This window comes from Loxodonta africana, chromosome 3 (assembly GCF_030014295.1).
Source record: "Loxodonta africana isolate mLoxAfr1 chromosome 3, mLoxAfr1.hap2, whole genome shotgun sequence".
NCBI classification, from domain to species: Eukaryota; Metazoa; Chordata; class Mammalia; order Proboscidea; family Elephantidae; genus Loxodonta; species Loxodonta africana.
The window spans coordinates 40296553-40311389 of record NC_087344.1 but is presented as its reverse complement, the minus strand read 5'-3'; the positions used below and the strand labels follow the sequence as shown (position 1 = coordinate 40311389).

The following is a 14837-nucleotide window of genomic DNA, read 5'->3' as shown; positions in this document are numbered from 1 at the left end:
GATCTGTACAGAGTGGCCCTGCACATGTCTACCCCAACACCAGTCACTGAGTCCAGGGTGATGGTGCTCCAGTTGGCAGGGAGAGGAGGGGCAGAGAGGGTCACTGGAGTGAGATGGGTACCTTTATCCAGGGAAGGCAGTGTGGACACCAGCCCCAAGCTGTCTGCTGTGCTAGTGTTTGGAGGTGGGGTTGCAGAGCGGGGGTTTTGGGTATGGAAGTTCCTCAGGGATTCAGTGGGAGATAGGAAGCTTTCAGAATTGCCCAGAGCACTGTGGCCCTTACAATGTCTTACTTTTTCTAACACGAATGGTGCAGGTAATCCTGGAGACCCGAGTGGCCCTTGGTCCAGCAGCATGAAGGATTGGCATGGGGTATTTGCCCAAAATGTGCTTGTTCCTCCCCACCCCCAGAGGGGTCGCCAACTTCCAAAGGAATCAACAGCATTCCAGTGTGTTCTGAAGTGCCTCGATGGGCCGCTCATCAAGCAGGTAAAGACATTTGCAATTTATTGTCAAATGCACGTTGTCATTGCTTTCAGCTGAGAAGAGGTTTCCAGTTAGCTTATTGATCCTCGCTTATTTATCTGCGTCTGTACCTCTGTACCCATCACTCTGGGCCTTGGCAGTATCAGGAGGCAAAGTGGCACATCAGCAAAGAGAATGTACAATTCAGCGATTTAGTCAGCACTTTTTGATGCTTGGTAAGAGTTCCTTTCCGCCCACAATGGAGCAATATAAGCACACAGGTAATCTGATTTCCTGGGTTATTCCCCAAGCCAGGTTGTTTGTGAGAGGTGCCTTGTGCATGGCTCAGCATGGCCTGCCTTCAGCCTGATGCCCAGGACCGCTGCGACCAGAGCTCGGGACTTCTCGGCAGCTCCGTGTGGCATGCCAGAAGCCCGTGTGCTTGTGTGTACCAACCCTTTTGCACACTCGGGTCGTGCCTGGGTGGCTCTGCAGCCAGCTGTGCCCTTCAGCTGGCAGGGAGCCTGCTGGAGGGGCCAGTGCCACTCCCATGCCACCCACAGATATCCATATGACTGGGTTGCCTTGGTAAGGCCTGGTGATCTGTGGGGGTGCACGAGAAGACCCTATCCTGCCAGTGGAAGCAAATGGTTTCTTGTAGGGTTTGGCTTGGTAAGGCATGCAAACACTAGGCAGAAGAAAGCTGGTGTGGCTGTACCAGTATCAGCCAAAGTAGATTTCAAGGTGGATAGTATTACCGGAGATAAAAGGGTATTTCATAATGACAAAAGGGCAAATAATTAAGAAAATAGCACAATTCTGTGCATGTATGCACCTGTGTCAGAGACCCTCACGACCACCCCTGGTTCATTCGTTCACTGGAGGGTTCCCATGACTCAGCACACAGTTGTATCCACAGTGGAGAGTTATTACAGCAAAAAGTCACAGAGCAAGATCAGTAGAGGGAAAAGCCGCATGGGGCGATGTCCAGAGGTAACCAGACACAAGCTTCCAGCGGTTCCTCCCAGTGGATCACATACAGTGGGCCTGATTCCCTCAGCAGTGAGTTGTGATGACACATGTGGAACATTGTCATCCAGGGAAGTGCTTTAGACTCTCAGCATCCAGGGTTTTTATTGGGAGCTGGTCACATAGGCACCCTCTGCCTGGCACGTTCTAAAATTCCCGACTCCCAGGAGGAAAGCAGATGTTCGGCATAAACCACGTGGTTGTACATACAGTTTAGGCACGGTGAACCGCTCCTCTCGGTTAGCGTGGTGGGAACCCTCCTGAAATCCACGTTCTTGGACTAGCCAAAGGCCACTCGTGTAAACAGGGCTTTCAAAGCATAGCAGTCAGGCCTGCTAAGCTAACTAACTATGTCCTCCACAGCTCCCAAAGCATGAAACGAAATTGGATAGAACTAAGGGGAACTGTATTCAAATTCACTGTGATAGCTGGAAACTTCTAATATTCTCTTTTCAGTAATAGATAGAGCAAACAGATTAAGTCATAAGGATTTGGAAGATTTGAACAGCATTGTCAACCAACTTGACGTAATTGATATCTCTAGAGCACTCAACCCAAGAAAAGCAGAATACACAGTCTTCCAAGTATACATGAAACATTTTCCAAGATAGACCATATGCTGGGCCATAAACTAAACCTCAATAAATTTAAAAGGATTCAAATTATAAAGAATATTTCATTGACTACTGTTGTGGATTGAATTGTGTCTCCCCGAAATATGTGTTATAAATCCTAACCCCTATACTGGCGGATGTAAACCCATCTGGGAATAGGACTTTCTTTGTTATGTTAATGAGGCCATATCAGAGTTGTTGTTAGATGCTGTTGGAATGATTTCAACTCAGCAACCCTATGGGTACAATAGAATGAACCACTGCTGGGTCCTGCACCATCCTCACAATTGTTGCTGTGTTTGAGCTCATTGGTGCAGCCGCTGTGTCAGTTCATCTCATTGAGGGTCTTCCTCTTTATTGCTCTCTATTTTCCCAAGCATGATGTCCTGTTATGTGAGTTAATAAATTAACTCTCTCAAAGAAGAACTAGATGGTGCCTGGCTACCTAGGCTTTCAACTGGTTTGGTCTGGTTTGGACCCCTGCTGAGAATTTGCATTTCTAACAAGTTCCCTACTGAGAATTTGTATTTCCACCCCAAATATACTGAATGGGAATCTACATTTTAACAAAATCCCAAGGGAGTTCTTATGTAGAACTTCCTGGGAACTGTTAGAAATGCAAATTCTCAGTAGGGGTTTGAAGCCAAGGTAGCTGGGCACCATCTAGTTCTTCTGGTCTCTGGCTAGAGGAGGCTGTGGTTTGTGTGGGCCGTCAGTCCTATGGACTAATTGCTTCTTTGAGAGAGCTAATTTATTAACTCATGTAACAGGAGTTAGCACAGGTGTTCAGGCTTCAGGTATGGCTTGATCCAGGGTCTCAAGTGATGTCACCTGGAGTTCTTTCCCTGCATCTCTTGGCTCCACATGGTGACAGAGAGGCTGCCAGCAGCACCAGACCTGCACCCTGACAATTATGTCCACCTCACAGCCCAGGCCCCTGTGTCTCATTTGTGCTTAGTGAATGTTAGACTTGTGTCTGATTAGCCAGGGGAATTCAGTGTCTGATTGGCTGGAGAAGGCTGAACACTGGATTTATCACCCTACCAACAGCAGTGGGAGTGGGAGAAGGGCTTCCTCAAAAGGAATTTGGGGTTGTGAGACCCAAACCAATGGGGATGGATGCTCAGAGGCTGGTATCTGCCAGAATGTTCTACCCGGCAACTATGGGAGCCTCAAGGCTTTGAGAACTCTTAAGGGCATACTCCCTTCCTTCTCCCAGGGCTTGCAGGAAGTGCTGTCTGACGTTGAATGCCATCTGCGGGTGTCTTTCTTTGATGTCACCTACCGACACTTCTTTGGGAAGACGTGGAAAACCACTGTGAGGCCAACCAAGCAGCTCTCAAGGCAGCCGCCTAGGATTGTCTTCAATGAGGTGGGCCCAGGGACAGCAGGGCGGGGGCTGCTCTGTGATGGAGTGCAGGGTGCACCCCAACTTGGAGAGGTGGGCACCTTGCCTCAGAGGCTCAGTGCATCTCAGACCTGCAGGTGCATCAGGGAGCATCAGGCCCAGTCGTCCTCAGAACTTGCTTTAGCAGCGAGGCACTTGGTTTTCCAAACGAAATCTTGTGTTGGGGCCAGATACGCTAACCAGGTGGAAGTGGCGCTGCTCTGGTGAAGCAGGGGAGGGAGTGGAGTTTCTTGCCTGGGCAGCATTGCCCTGCCTAGGGTGGTCTTTGAGTCACCTTCAAGGACCTTGGGGTTCTTGGAACAGTTCAAAACCTACCGATATCATGTGATTCTCCCATTCCTTTTCTTCTTCCTTTTTTCTTTTGGTTAAGACAAGGAAACTGACTCTTAGAAGTAAAGGGACTTGTCCAGGTAGAAGTTGGCAAGATAAGGCCATGTTCACAGGTACAGGAGTTAGGACTTCAGTGTATCTTTTGGGGGCACCATTCAACCCATAACACCTTTATAGTACTTACAGTTTATTGGGGGTAATACGCAAAAGCAGGTAACAAATGAAGTGATAGCCCACTGTGGTAAGTGATCAGAAGGAGACCAGTATGCCGCTGTCCCAGAGAAGGATGGAGGACCCGCTTTAGGAAGGGTGATAAGGTGGGTTTCTTAGAAAGCCAACATTCCAGCTGGGCCTAAAATGTAAGAAAGAGACTTGCCCCATGATGAGCAGGGTCAAGGGTGCTCCAGGGAGGGTGCAGGCGAGGCCAGCTTGTACACGGCTGGCAGCAGGTGTGATGCATGGGAGTGAGCTCAGGTTGGTAAGGAGTGGGCAGTGCTAACTTGTCTGGATCCTGCAGGGCCTTCTTGGGGACACTATGACTTTCCTCTAAGCAGAGGACGTCGTCAAGGCCTTTCCCTAAGCCTGGCTGCTGAGTCACAGCTGAACTCGAGGTGGGAGGTCTGAGGAACCATGTCCCAGTTTAGCAGGCCTGCAGTGATTTGATGCTGGCAAGTGACAGCTTGTTGGTGAGGACGACTATAGCCCAAGGCACCCCTTTCCTGCTGGGGCTGTGCTGGCCACATCGGTGAAGCTGCCTCTGGCCAGCTGTGAGTGAGCTGCTGTCTATGTTTGGCCATACCCAAAGTTAGGGCTGCCTGGCGTGGATTAATTCTGAATGCTGCCCTCACTTGACACGGTGGCCAAAGGAGGCAGTGCCCCTGGAGCTCAGGCCGATGACATAAAGCATTGGCAAGGTATATATCGTGGGCACTAACAGCATCTCTGCTGTTAAGGCCATCAAACAGCCTGTGTAAATGCTGGCTAAAGGTCTCTGGGTCCAGCCTGGGTCAGAGAGGAGATTTCATGTTGTCAATCACATGTGCAACTGTGGGTGAAGTGCGGGTTCAGCTCAAGCAATGGATCGCCTCATGCCTCTGACGCGGCAAGAGGGGGGTTGTCACAAGTATCTGTAGATGTTGGGGTTGCTGATGATCTGACTTGGGTTCAGCCTTGGCTGCCTTGGGGGTGGCTTTCTAGGGGTAGGGCTGTTTTGATCTTTCTCAAGTGTACCCAGTAGGACCCAAGGCAGCCTGGCACTGTGACAATTTGTACAGTGACTAACGATGGTGACGATGATGATAGCCATCATTTGGAGTTGGTGCTGTGGGTCAGGCCTTGATTGAGAAGCACATATCTCTCGTTTAATTACTGCTATACATCGGGCGGAGCCGTGGTGGCACAGTGGTTAAGCCTTCAGCTGCTAACCAAAAGGTCAGCAGTTTGAATCCACTAACTGCTCCTTGGAAACCCTGGGGGGCAGTTCTCTGTCCTATAGGGTTGCTATGAGTTGCAGTCAACTCAATGGCAATGGGTTTTTTTTTTTTTTTTTTTAGTATACATAGGGTGGAGCCCTGGTTGCACAGTGGTTAAGAGCTCGGCTACTAACCAAAGGGTTAGCAGTTCAAATCCACCAGCTGCTCCTTGGTAACCCTACAGGGCAGTTTTAATCTGTCCTATAGGATTGCTATGAGTCGGAAACGACTCAACGGCAATGAGTTTTTTTTTTTTTTTTAGTGCATAGGGTGGAGCCCTAGTGGCACAGTGGTTAAGAGCTTGGCTGCTAATGAAAAGATTGGCAGTTCGAATCCACCAGCTCCTTAGAAACCCTATGGGGCAGTTTCTCTGTCCTGTAGGGTCGCTATGAGTGGGAATCGACTTGAGGGCAATGGGTTGGTTTTTGATTATACTAAAAAAAAAAAACTACACACGCACACACAAAACAAGCCAAACCAGTTACTGTTGAGTCGACCCTGAATCATGGCGACCCCATATTTGCAGAATAGAACTGCTCCGTAGTGTTTTTAAGACTGTGATCTTTCAGAAGCATACTGCCAGGCCTTTCTTTCAAGGAACCTCTGGGTGGGTTCAAACTGCCAGTCTGTCGGCTAGTGGTTGAGTGCTTAACTGTCTGTGCCACCCAGGGACTCCTAGGAGGCAGGTATTGCTATGGCCTCGTTTTAAACTTGAGGAAACTGAGGTGTGTGGAGATGGATTAACTCCACCAGGATTGGAATCAAGCGGATGTTTCTGGGATGTTTCACAGACTGCCGAGGGATGGAGCTTTACTCCGAAATCAGCTCAGGAATGCTTTGCCATCATTGAGGTTCCAATATGAGCTCCCTCTCTTTCCCTAGTTTACTTTAGACGAGAGTGGTTAGGACCGGTGGTTAGAGTATCCAGACGGTGCTCCTTGTTGGTAACCACGAGCCAGGCGGGCTCTGGACCCCAGATCAGAAGTGAAGGGCCTTTCATTCCACCCCAGTCCTCTCAGCTATGAAATCATGATCCCTGCAGAAGTTACACTTTAAGAAACAACCTCCAACATTGTCATTTCTCCTTCTGGACTGGTCTAGGGTTTGATATTCATGCCACCAAGAGGACTTCCGTTGCTGTAGAAGTGGAGCAGTGCCTCACGTTTCCCTGTGTCCTGGTAGCTGTGTATCTGGCGGCCTCCAGCTCATGGTTCAGGTCTGAGTTAGGGAACTAAGGCTTGCTCATCCACTGTGAGTCTGAGGGACCAGGCTGGTGGCTCACAGGGCACCAGCTGTAGGAACAAGCGCCTCTATAGCTCAACCTTGCCAGCATCTTGATTTGTCTTCTGCTGGAGCTGGTGAAGAGCACAGTCCTCAGCGTTTCTGAAATAGCGAATGTGGCAATGTCAGCGTTGGGGGTCAGGGCGTTTTTGGTTGTGTGGGTGATGTGGAAGCCTCTGGAGAGCTCTGGGAGCCTGCATGTCTCTCGCTGCTGTTCCTGTGGTGACCAGCAGAGGCCAGCGGTACCCCAGGAACGAGCTCCTTGCCATCCACACCCCCCCCTTCCCCCGCCGGCCCCACTGCTCAGCAGCTGCTGCCACGCAGGCCGGTTCCTCTCATTGCCTTCACATTCAGAATATGGAAAAATAGGTTTCATTCGACTTTAGTGAACTGAAGCGAATTCCTCTTTACCATGTGTGTATGTGTGTGTGTGCACATGTGCAATTAGAATATTAAGCATTCCTTTGGGTGGGTATTGGCAAGTGATACGGATAGAATTGTGTCCCCCAAAATATGTGTTGAAGTCCTAACCCTTAGACTTGTGGATGTAATCCCATTTGGGAATAAGATTTTCTTTCTTATGCTAATGAGGCCATATTATGGTCAGATGTGTCTTAAATTTAGTCACTTTTGAGATGTAAAAAAGAGCAGATAAGGCACAGAAGTGAGAAGCACAAACGGGGAAGATAGATGCCACATGAAGATCGTCAAGGACCCGAGGATTGCCAGGGCTATAGAAGCTGAAGGAGACAAGGCTCTTTCCCCAGAGCTGAGAGAGAGAGCCTTCCCCTAGAGCCAGTGACCTGAATTTGGATTTCTAGCCTCTTGAACTGTGAGGAAATAAATTTCTATTCTCTGAAGCCACCCACTTGAGATATCTCTCTTAAAGCAGCGATAGGAAACTAAGACCGCAAGCATGGTGTGGTTGTGTGGCTATGTGATCACATCGTGCTGAGTTAATAGCCCTGCCTCCACACATACAGAAATAGAAATCCAGTTTGCTCTTTTTAGAGGTGATCCTGAGATTTGGCAAAGTCTGTTTCAGATTTTGCTAATTGCCATTGTTTTCCTGGTTTCAAGGATCCAATCTGTGCAGCTTGTGGGTGATCCGATTTGCGAGATTTGCGAGATTTGCGATTTGCGGGGCCCAGCCACACTAAGATGCCCCTGTGAGCTGCCAGCAGCAGGGACCCTATTTAGAATCAACGTGGCTTCTAGCCTAAATGTGGATTAATGCGTCAACCTTGTGCTCTGGGTTTTTATTGATTTGTCAGTGTGATACGTAGCCTGGAAGAAGATGCTGTTCCATTAGTTCGCAAGCAACAATGTCCTGAAAAGGACTTCGGAAAAAAGAAGTCTTGCCCCAAGCCTGGGCTGGACGGCTTTTCTGTAAATGATGACTTCTCTGTACCTGGCTTGTAGTCCCATCTTGTCGCATGCTCTCGGGCTCTCTCTGTGGAGCCACAGACCAGGTCTCAGGTCCCTCAGCCTCTGAGCTCAAAAGGAAAGGCTTGAGCCCTTCTTTTGTGGAGAGAGATTGCCTTTCACTTCCTCTGAGACAGTTAGTAATTCATTCAGCCTCTAAAAAAGCGTCTTTTAAAAAATAATCCTGGAGGCCAAAATACCATGCAATTTCTACATTTTATTTTGAGATGAACATAATTCTCCCTTAAATTCCTTCCTTAACTAACCACGTCTCAGACTTTGGGTGACAGGGCTCATTTTTCCTCCTTTATTTATTTTATGAGAGTTGCTGGGCAGAAATCCTGGCTGCTCTAGACAGCCTAAGCCCAGAGCAGGGGTCGGTTTCCTCCCTGAGCTCCACTTTGGCTCAGGTGTGGCTCAAGAAGCAGATAAATCACCTGTCCTCCTATGACGTCGGTACTTGGGCTGCTTCCGAGTCCCGTAACCACAGTGATGAGAAACGGGTTCTCGGGCGGTTCTATTCTTCAGGGTATGCGAGCAATGCTGTTGCCCTGTAAAAGTGTATACTGCCAGGCAAGATTGGTGTGATCCAAAGGGAGCCTCTGGAAGCCCTTCCACACGACTAAGCAGCCCAGTTCCTGGGTGTGCAGTTAATCCCCTCCTCTCAGGGCTGTGCTGCTGCCTGCCTATCCCGTGCTCCCCATGCTGCTTGACAGGAAATAATCACAGTGAATGCAGTCTACGAGCTTCACTTCAAGAGGGAAGCTACCCTGCAGGGAGTGCTCTGCAGATGAGGGAGGCCAGCTCGGTGTGTCCTGTCAGTCTTCCGCTGTGTCCCTCTGTGAAGGCTTCTTTTCCCTCCGTTCGACAGGAACCACTCTAGGAGCCTCTGAACCAGACAAGCGGGATGATGGAAAGGTGTTTCCAGAAAAAGGCATGATATTTCTCTGTGGTGTCTTCAGTATTGGGGTTTAGTTGTGTGATGATTTAACTGCTGATCACCTGGGGACAATAGAAAGCTCTAAATTTGTCAACCTGTATTGCCGTGTGGTCTCAGCGATACACTGTGGGATGCTTTTTGCTTTGGATTGTAACTGGGTTTGCCTTTTCTAAGTAAGCCAAGGGATTACTCTTTAGTCTGGAGTGGGGACTGGCTCTTGGGCGTCGGCGTTGGGTTTTGATGTCATATGGACGTGGGTCTAAGTCCTGGCTCTATCACTGAATTCCTGTGTGATTTTAGGCAAGTTATTTACACTTTTTGGGCCTGAATTCACTCATCTCTATGTCAGGGATACAACACCCATCTCATAGGAGTTGCTTGAGTATCCATTAATCTTTTCTCATGAGCAGGCACCTGTAAGCAGTAGGTATTCAGTTATAAAGCATTGGTTGAGCATCTACCAGATGCCAGGCTCTGTTTAGGAGCTGGGCGTGCAAAGATGGGTGAGATATCATGTAATTATTTCAGTCAAGGTTTAAAATTGACATTCTTACTCTCAACCTTCCTTAGACTCAGCACTGTTGACATTTTGGATAACTTTTTGTTGTGGGGAGTGGTCTTGTCACTGTGCTGCTTTGTTTTGTAACAGTGTTTGTAATGGTGGGCTCCACCCAGGAGGAGTGGAAACCTCTGAGTTTGGAATTGGAGGTTTTTGAATTTACCCAGGGGTGCTTTGCCCAGCAGGGTTCACTGTGTTCAGGGAAGTTCAGTCTTTGGATGAGAGTGTTGTGTTTTTGGTAAGAGAAACCATGTTGAACCTCAAGGGTAAGGTCAAGCTGCTAGATAATAAGCTGTTATGATGTGTTTGTGTATTATTCATCTTTCTGAAGGTATCATATTAAAGGTTTCTTAAAAGCATTCTTTGGAAGGTACCAGTTTGATTTCTGCTCTGGCCTTCTCTGGCCTTGCCACCCCAGCATTGTCCTCTCCTTCGGACTTGATGAAGCATGTCACCTCGGTAGGCAGGGAGAGTGGCAGCGGAGCTGGATATATGCGGCAGTAGTTTTTCCAGAAAGGCTCATCATCAGAGGCCCAATTTTGATTCTGTCACTGTGTGTGAAAAATGGAAGCTGGGCCCCGAGGCAAAGTGGTGTCAGTGCTTTTTGGAGATGAAGGCATTCAGACAGGAGCATTTAAATGATTTATTCACCTGTTTACCCTGTCCAGGAGAGCTTGTCCAAGTAAGTGAGTGAGGTGTGACGTGGGTGAATGAAACCCCGTCTCTTCAGTCACCCGGGCCTTCCTCGCAGGCAATTTGCTGGGCTTCTTTTAAACTTTTAATCATGCAATTTCAGTTGATGAATAGACTTTTCCTCTCAAACGTCCTGTGTTGACGTTAATTAAATCTCCTTAGACTGAAGGACTTGTTTAGAGCTCCTACTCGGAGAGTGCTGTCTGGAGCCCTGGCTTCACTGGGGCCTATTCACAGGCTGGTCAGGTGGGAGGAGGAGGACTCCCATCTTCGGGATAGACACTTCTTATGGGACATTGCCCTGCTGGGAGTGCTTCTGGCTAAGTGGAACTGTGCGGCACAGCATAGTCAGTGGCTGAGTTTTTGGAAGTTGATCACCGGGACGACCCCTGGACCAGGGCTGCGGAATCATATTTGTGTTTTCATCATTAGCAGACTTTTTGCTTCCACGGCACTGAAAAGCTGTTCGTTCTTGAGCAGTGTTTGCATATTTGTATCTGCCTAATCTTTTCTTCTCAGAAGGAAGGCCTGGCAATCTACTGAAAAGTCAGCCCTTGAAAACCATATGGAACACAGCTCTATTCTGACACACGGAGATGTCAGGAGTCAGGGTCAACTCAGCAACAACTGGATTGGCTTTGCTTTAATCTCCCCTTTAACCTTTGAAGGCTGCATAGTGTTTTCTTGGTTCTCTACCATTTCCTCGGCCGGTGCTGTTCCCACACAGATGGATCAATCAGTGATTTTTAGAAAAAAGCGTTTGTTATTCACGATTAGTAATAATCTAACACCAAAATGAACTCCAAAGAGCCTTGTAATGTGCTCTGCATCCAGCAGTTGACCCTTTAATTTAAAGGTGGATTCTCTGGACTCTAAAGGTGGACCAGCTGGGACAGACAACACTGGAGCTCTGGGTTTGGTTTTTTTTTGGCCTCAAAATAATTGTTTTTGGTGGTAAATGACAGGGAGAGGCAGCTGTCATAAATCTGTACCTGGGAACTGCTGAGAGCGGCGGGTCCCACTGCCTCTGGGCAGAGCAACTTCAAGGTGACCCCTCAGCTGGGGATTACTGGGGCTTCACATCAGAGCTTAAAGCGTTTGTTTCACTGTTAAGAAAAAGTGAGCAATGTGCATGTAGCCGATGTGCACAGGTACAGATACAGAAGGGGAGATAATGACCAGCTCGGCTTTGTAGCAGGCCTTTCTAGAGCAATGCTGGGGTCTCGGAAGCAGAAGCATAATTCTCTCTTCGTCCAGCCGCCTGTCAGCTGTAAGTGGTCATTATTTCATCATTTTGCAATAAAAGATAATAGAATAACGATTGATACCTGGCGGCTGATGTTTGAATGTGTCTCTCTGTTATCCTAGGCTGACAGTCTGTGATTACAGTAAACGTTTTTTTTTTGACACCACGGTAATGATTTGTTAATAGGAGGATTCTTTCACATTTAAATCACGTTGTCGGCAGACCAGTTTCGGCCCCTGCCTTACCTCTCACTGCCTTGGGTTGGGTGGTGGGGAGTTCTTTGTGCTCAGCTGCTGGGTCTGTGCTATGTCCTGCCCCTGGCATGGGTGCCAGGTTATGGGGAGCCCTGAGTGTGGAGCCACAATGCAGTGCTGCCTCTGAGCTTTCATGGATGCCTACTCCCCATTGATTTGCAAATCCACTCAGCGGCACCATTTCCAGTCTTCTCTGTCTGTGATGCTTATCAGTTTTAAATAAAAGCAATTGCATTTAATTCAACGGAATAGAAGAGAGAGTGAAGGTGGTTGGATTCCCAGGCACGAGCATGTTATTAGAGATGTGGAGACAGAGCTGACTCACCTGGGCTGTCTCTCCACTGCCCCCTCTGCCCAGTGCCTGACAGGAAAGCACAGGGTCAGAGCTACTCTGTTTGCACGTTAGCCTCCAAGAAAACCAGCTGCCGTCAAGTCGACTCCAACTCACGGCGACCCTATGTGCGTCAGAGTAGAGCTGTGATCCACAGGATTTTCAGTGGCTGATGTTTCAGACGTAGACCACCAGGCCATTCTTTCTAGGCACCTCTGGGTGGACTGGAACCTCCAGCCTTTGGGTTAGCAGCCGAGCATTTTAACCATTCGCACCACCCAGGGCTGAGAAACCTTTTACAATCAGTTTGAATGTCATTTACTTGACTTGGTTCCAAAAATTCTTGTAATAAAATGATGTAAAGTTGATTTTCATCATAGAAGAGTGTTAGTTGGGCTCTGAGCTGGGGATAATTACATAGCACCTGAAGAAATCTGAGGATCCTGTTTAGTTTAAACAGAATTAGTTCAGCTGGAACTTTGTAATAGTTACATATGAAATAGGGGGTTAGAATCAATATTGGCAAGTTGTAATTGGAGTTTTACGTATTGAGCACTAGATAACGCTTGGAACATAAAGTGGTTTATATGCAAAGGTGTTTACATGCAGTGAACTTAGTCTGTGTCCGGGCTGCTCTAACTGTGGTCCTGCCTGGTGATGGGTCTGGGCTGCATAGCCATCCAGCTCTCCTGTAGAGTGTCTGGGCTCCGCCCATGACACTTCGTGGTGGAATTCCCAGGGGACAGGGGATTCCTAGGGCAGAAGCAAGTTGCCTGATGTCCTGTATTTTGGGTCCTTAGAAGCTCTGTCACCAGCTTGAGTCTGAGGGAGCATCTCACCATGCTTGTCCTTTCCTCTGGCCCCTGGGAAGGGATGCGGTATCCCACACGAGGGCATGTGGCGGGGGCCCCTGGGTGTTTGTGGTATCCATGGGAAGGCAGTAGTTGCGGTGAAGGTCGGGGTGCACCCCTGTCTTTTTTCTGTGTCCCCTTCTCTGCAATCCATCATTGAGCCTCTGTCTCAGCTGTCCTGTGATTTCTGTTTTGCAGCCCTTGTATTTCCACACGTCCTTAAACCACCCGAACATAGTAGCAGTGGTAGAAGTGGTTACTGAAGGCCGGAAGCGGGATGGGACCCTTCAGATGTTGTCCTGTGGGTTTGGAATTCTTCGGATCTTCAGCAATAAGCCAGAGTCTCCTACCTCTGCTTCCCAGGACAGACGGTATCGACCTCATTTTCTACACCTTTGGGGTCTCCAGCATCTTTCTAGGGGGATTTAATTGCTAATTATTTGGTGACAACAGAAAGCTCTAGATTTGCCCACCTATGTTGTTAACATACTGTGAGATAGTTTCTGCTTTAGGTTGTAACCGGGTTTACCTTTTCTTAGTAAGCCAAGGGATTGCTCTTTTTGCCAGAGTGGGGACTGGCTCTTGGGTATGTGCGTTGGGTTTCCATGTAGGATGGACATGGGGTCAAGTCGTGACTCTGTGATTTATTTAAACTCTTTGAATTCACTCATCTGTAAGTTAGGGATACAATTCCTATCTCGTAAGGGTTCCTTACGTATTCAATAATACTTTTTTCCTGAGCAGGCGTCACAAGCAGTGAGCATTCACCCAGCAAGCATTGTTTGAGCATCTGCCATGGGTCTGCTGGCTCCGTTTAGGAGCTGGGCATACAAAGATGGATGAGATAACATGTAATTATTTCAGCCAAAGCTAAACTGTACCTTACTGTTTTAGATCAGGGTTTCTCATCCTCGGCATTATTGACATTTTAAAACAAAACCCATTGCCATCAAGCTGATTCTGACTCATAGCGTCCCTGTAGGACAGAGTAGAACTGCCCCATAGGGTTTCTAAGGCTGTAAGTCTTTGCGGAAGCAGGCTGCCACATTTTTCTCCCACTGAGTGGCTGGTGGGTTCGAACTGCTAACCTATCAGTTAGCAGCCGACTGCTTAACCACTGTGCCCCCAGGGCTCCTGATAGTGACATTTTGGGCTGTCCAAATCTCTGATGTGAGGGGCAGCATCCCTGGCCTCTTCTTATAGATTCCAGTACCGCCGTTGCCTGTCCCAACAGTCAGATGTCTTCACGCATTGCCAGATGTCCCTGAGAGGCAAGACCACCCATTTTGAGCTACTGAAAAGGTTGGACCTCCTACACTGGGTCAGTGACCTTGAAGTTGATCTGATTGCTTTAAGCAGCCCCTCTGCCCCAAGGGATACCTGGGAAAATCTTCCCTTTCTTTTATTTGTTCATTCTGGTAAAGATTCAGGACCCTATTGAGGGCCAGATGTCCCTGAGAAGGTGAAGCCATCCCTGGTTGAGAGCCACTACTGTGGATACACAACCAGGGCAATTCCTTAAACAGTGTCTTCTTTGGGATGTTTCCAGGCATTGGAAGTTTCCCTTGGGGGTGCTGTCCAGCTATAGGTTCTAGGGCCGCGTTGGGACAGCCCTGTGTGTGTGCTGGACGTGCTTGGCCAGGAGCACTGAGTGTGTGGGAGCCTCTGTTTTCCACAGGGGATGTGCTTGTCCAGCATTCGGAAAGCTCTCGTAGGCGTGGTGGTGGTTGAGGGACCCTGCGAGAACAAGTCCAGCTGAAGCTGGGTGACCAAACACAAGAGGCAGATGGCTGATGTGTGTTCACGGGTCTTGTTTTCCAGGTTGAGGTTGTATCACGGCACCCCGAGAGCCCTCCTGCACCCGCTGCTCCAGGACCCCATAGAACGTAAGAGCAGGCCTGCCCTGACTGGGAGCCTGAGGCTTGCAGGACGCTGCCTC

At 48.5% G+C, this 14837-nt stretch overlaps 1 protein-coding gene across 13 annotated transcripts in view; it reads left to right on the top strand.

Annotated features, from left to right (window-relative positions):
* Nucleotides 1-14837, top strand: part of NPHP4 (nephrocystin 4) — a 142539-nt gene that overhangs the window by 14137 nt on the left and 113565 nt on the right. For 10 of the 13 annotated variants that reach the window (XR_010321275.1, XR_010321274.1, XR_010321276.1 and 7 more), the window contains 5 exons: nt 317-489; nt 3328-3480; nt 13097-13269; nt 14102-14200; nt 14720-14784. Coding sequence is in view for 8 of the 13 variants with exons in the window: in XM_064281148.1 (XP_064137218.1) it covers nt 355-489; nt 3328-3480; nt 13097-13269; nt 14102-14200; nt 14720-14784 (625 nt within the window). In the remaining 5 variants the exon portion in view is untranslated. Of the gene's footprint in view, nt 1-316; nt 490-3327; nt 3481-13096; nt 13270-14101; nt 14201-14719; nt 14785-14837 lie in introns of those variants that run through there. The other 3 variants (XM_064281146.1, XM_064281145.1, XM_064281149.1) reach the window with 3 other exon arrangements.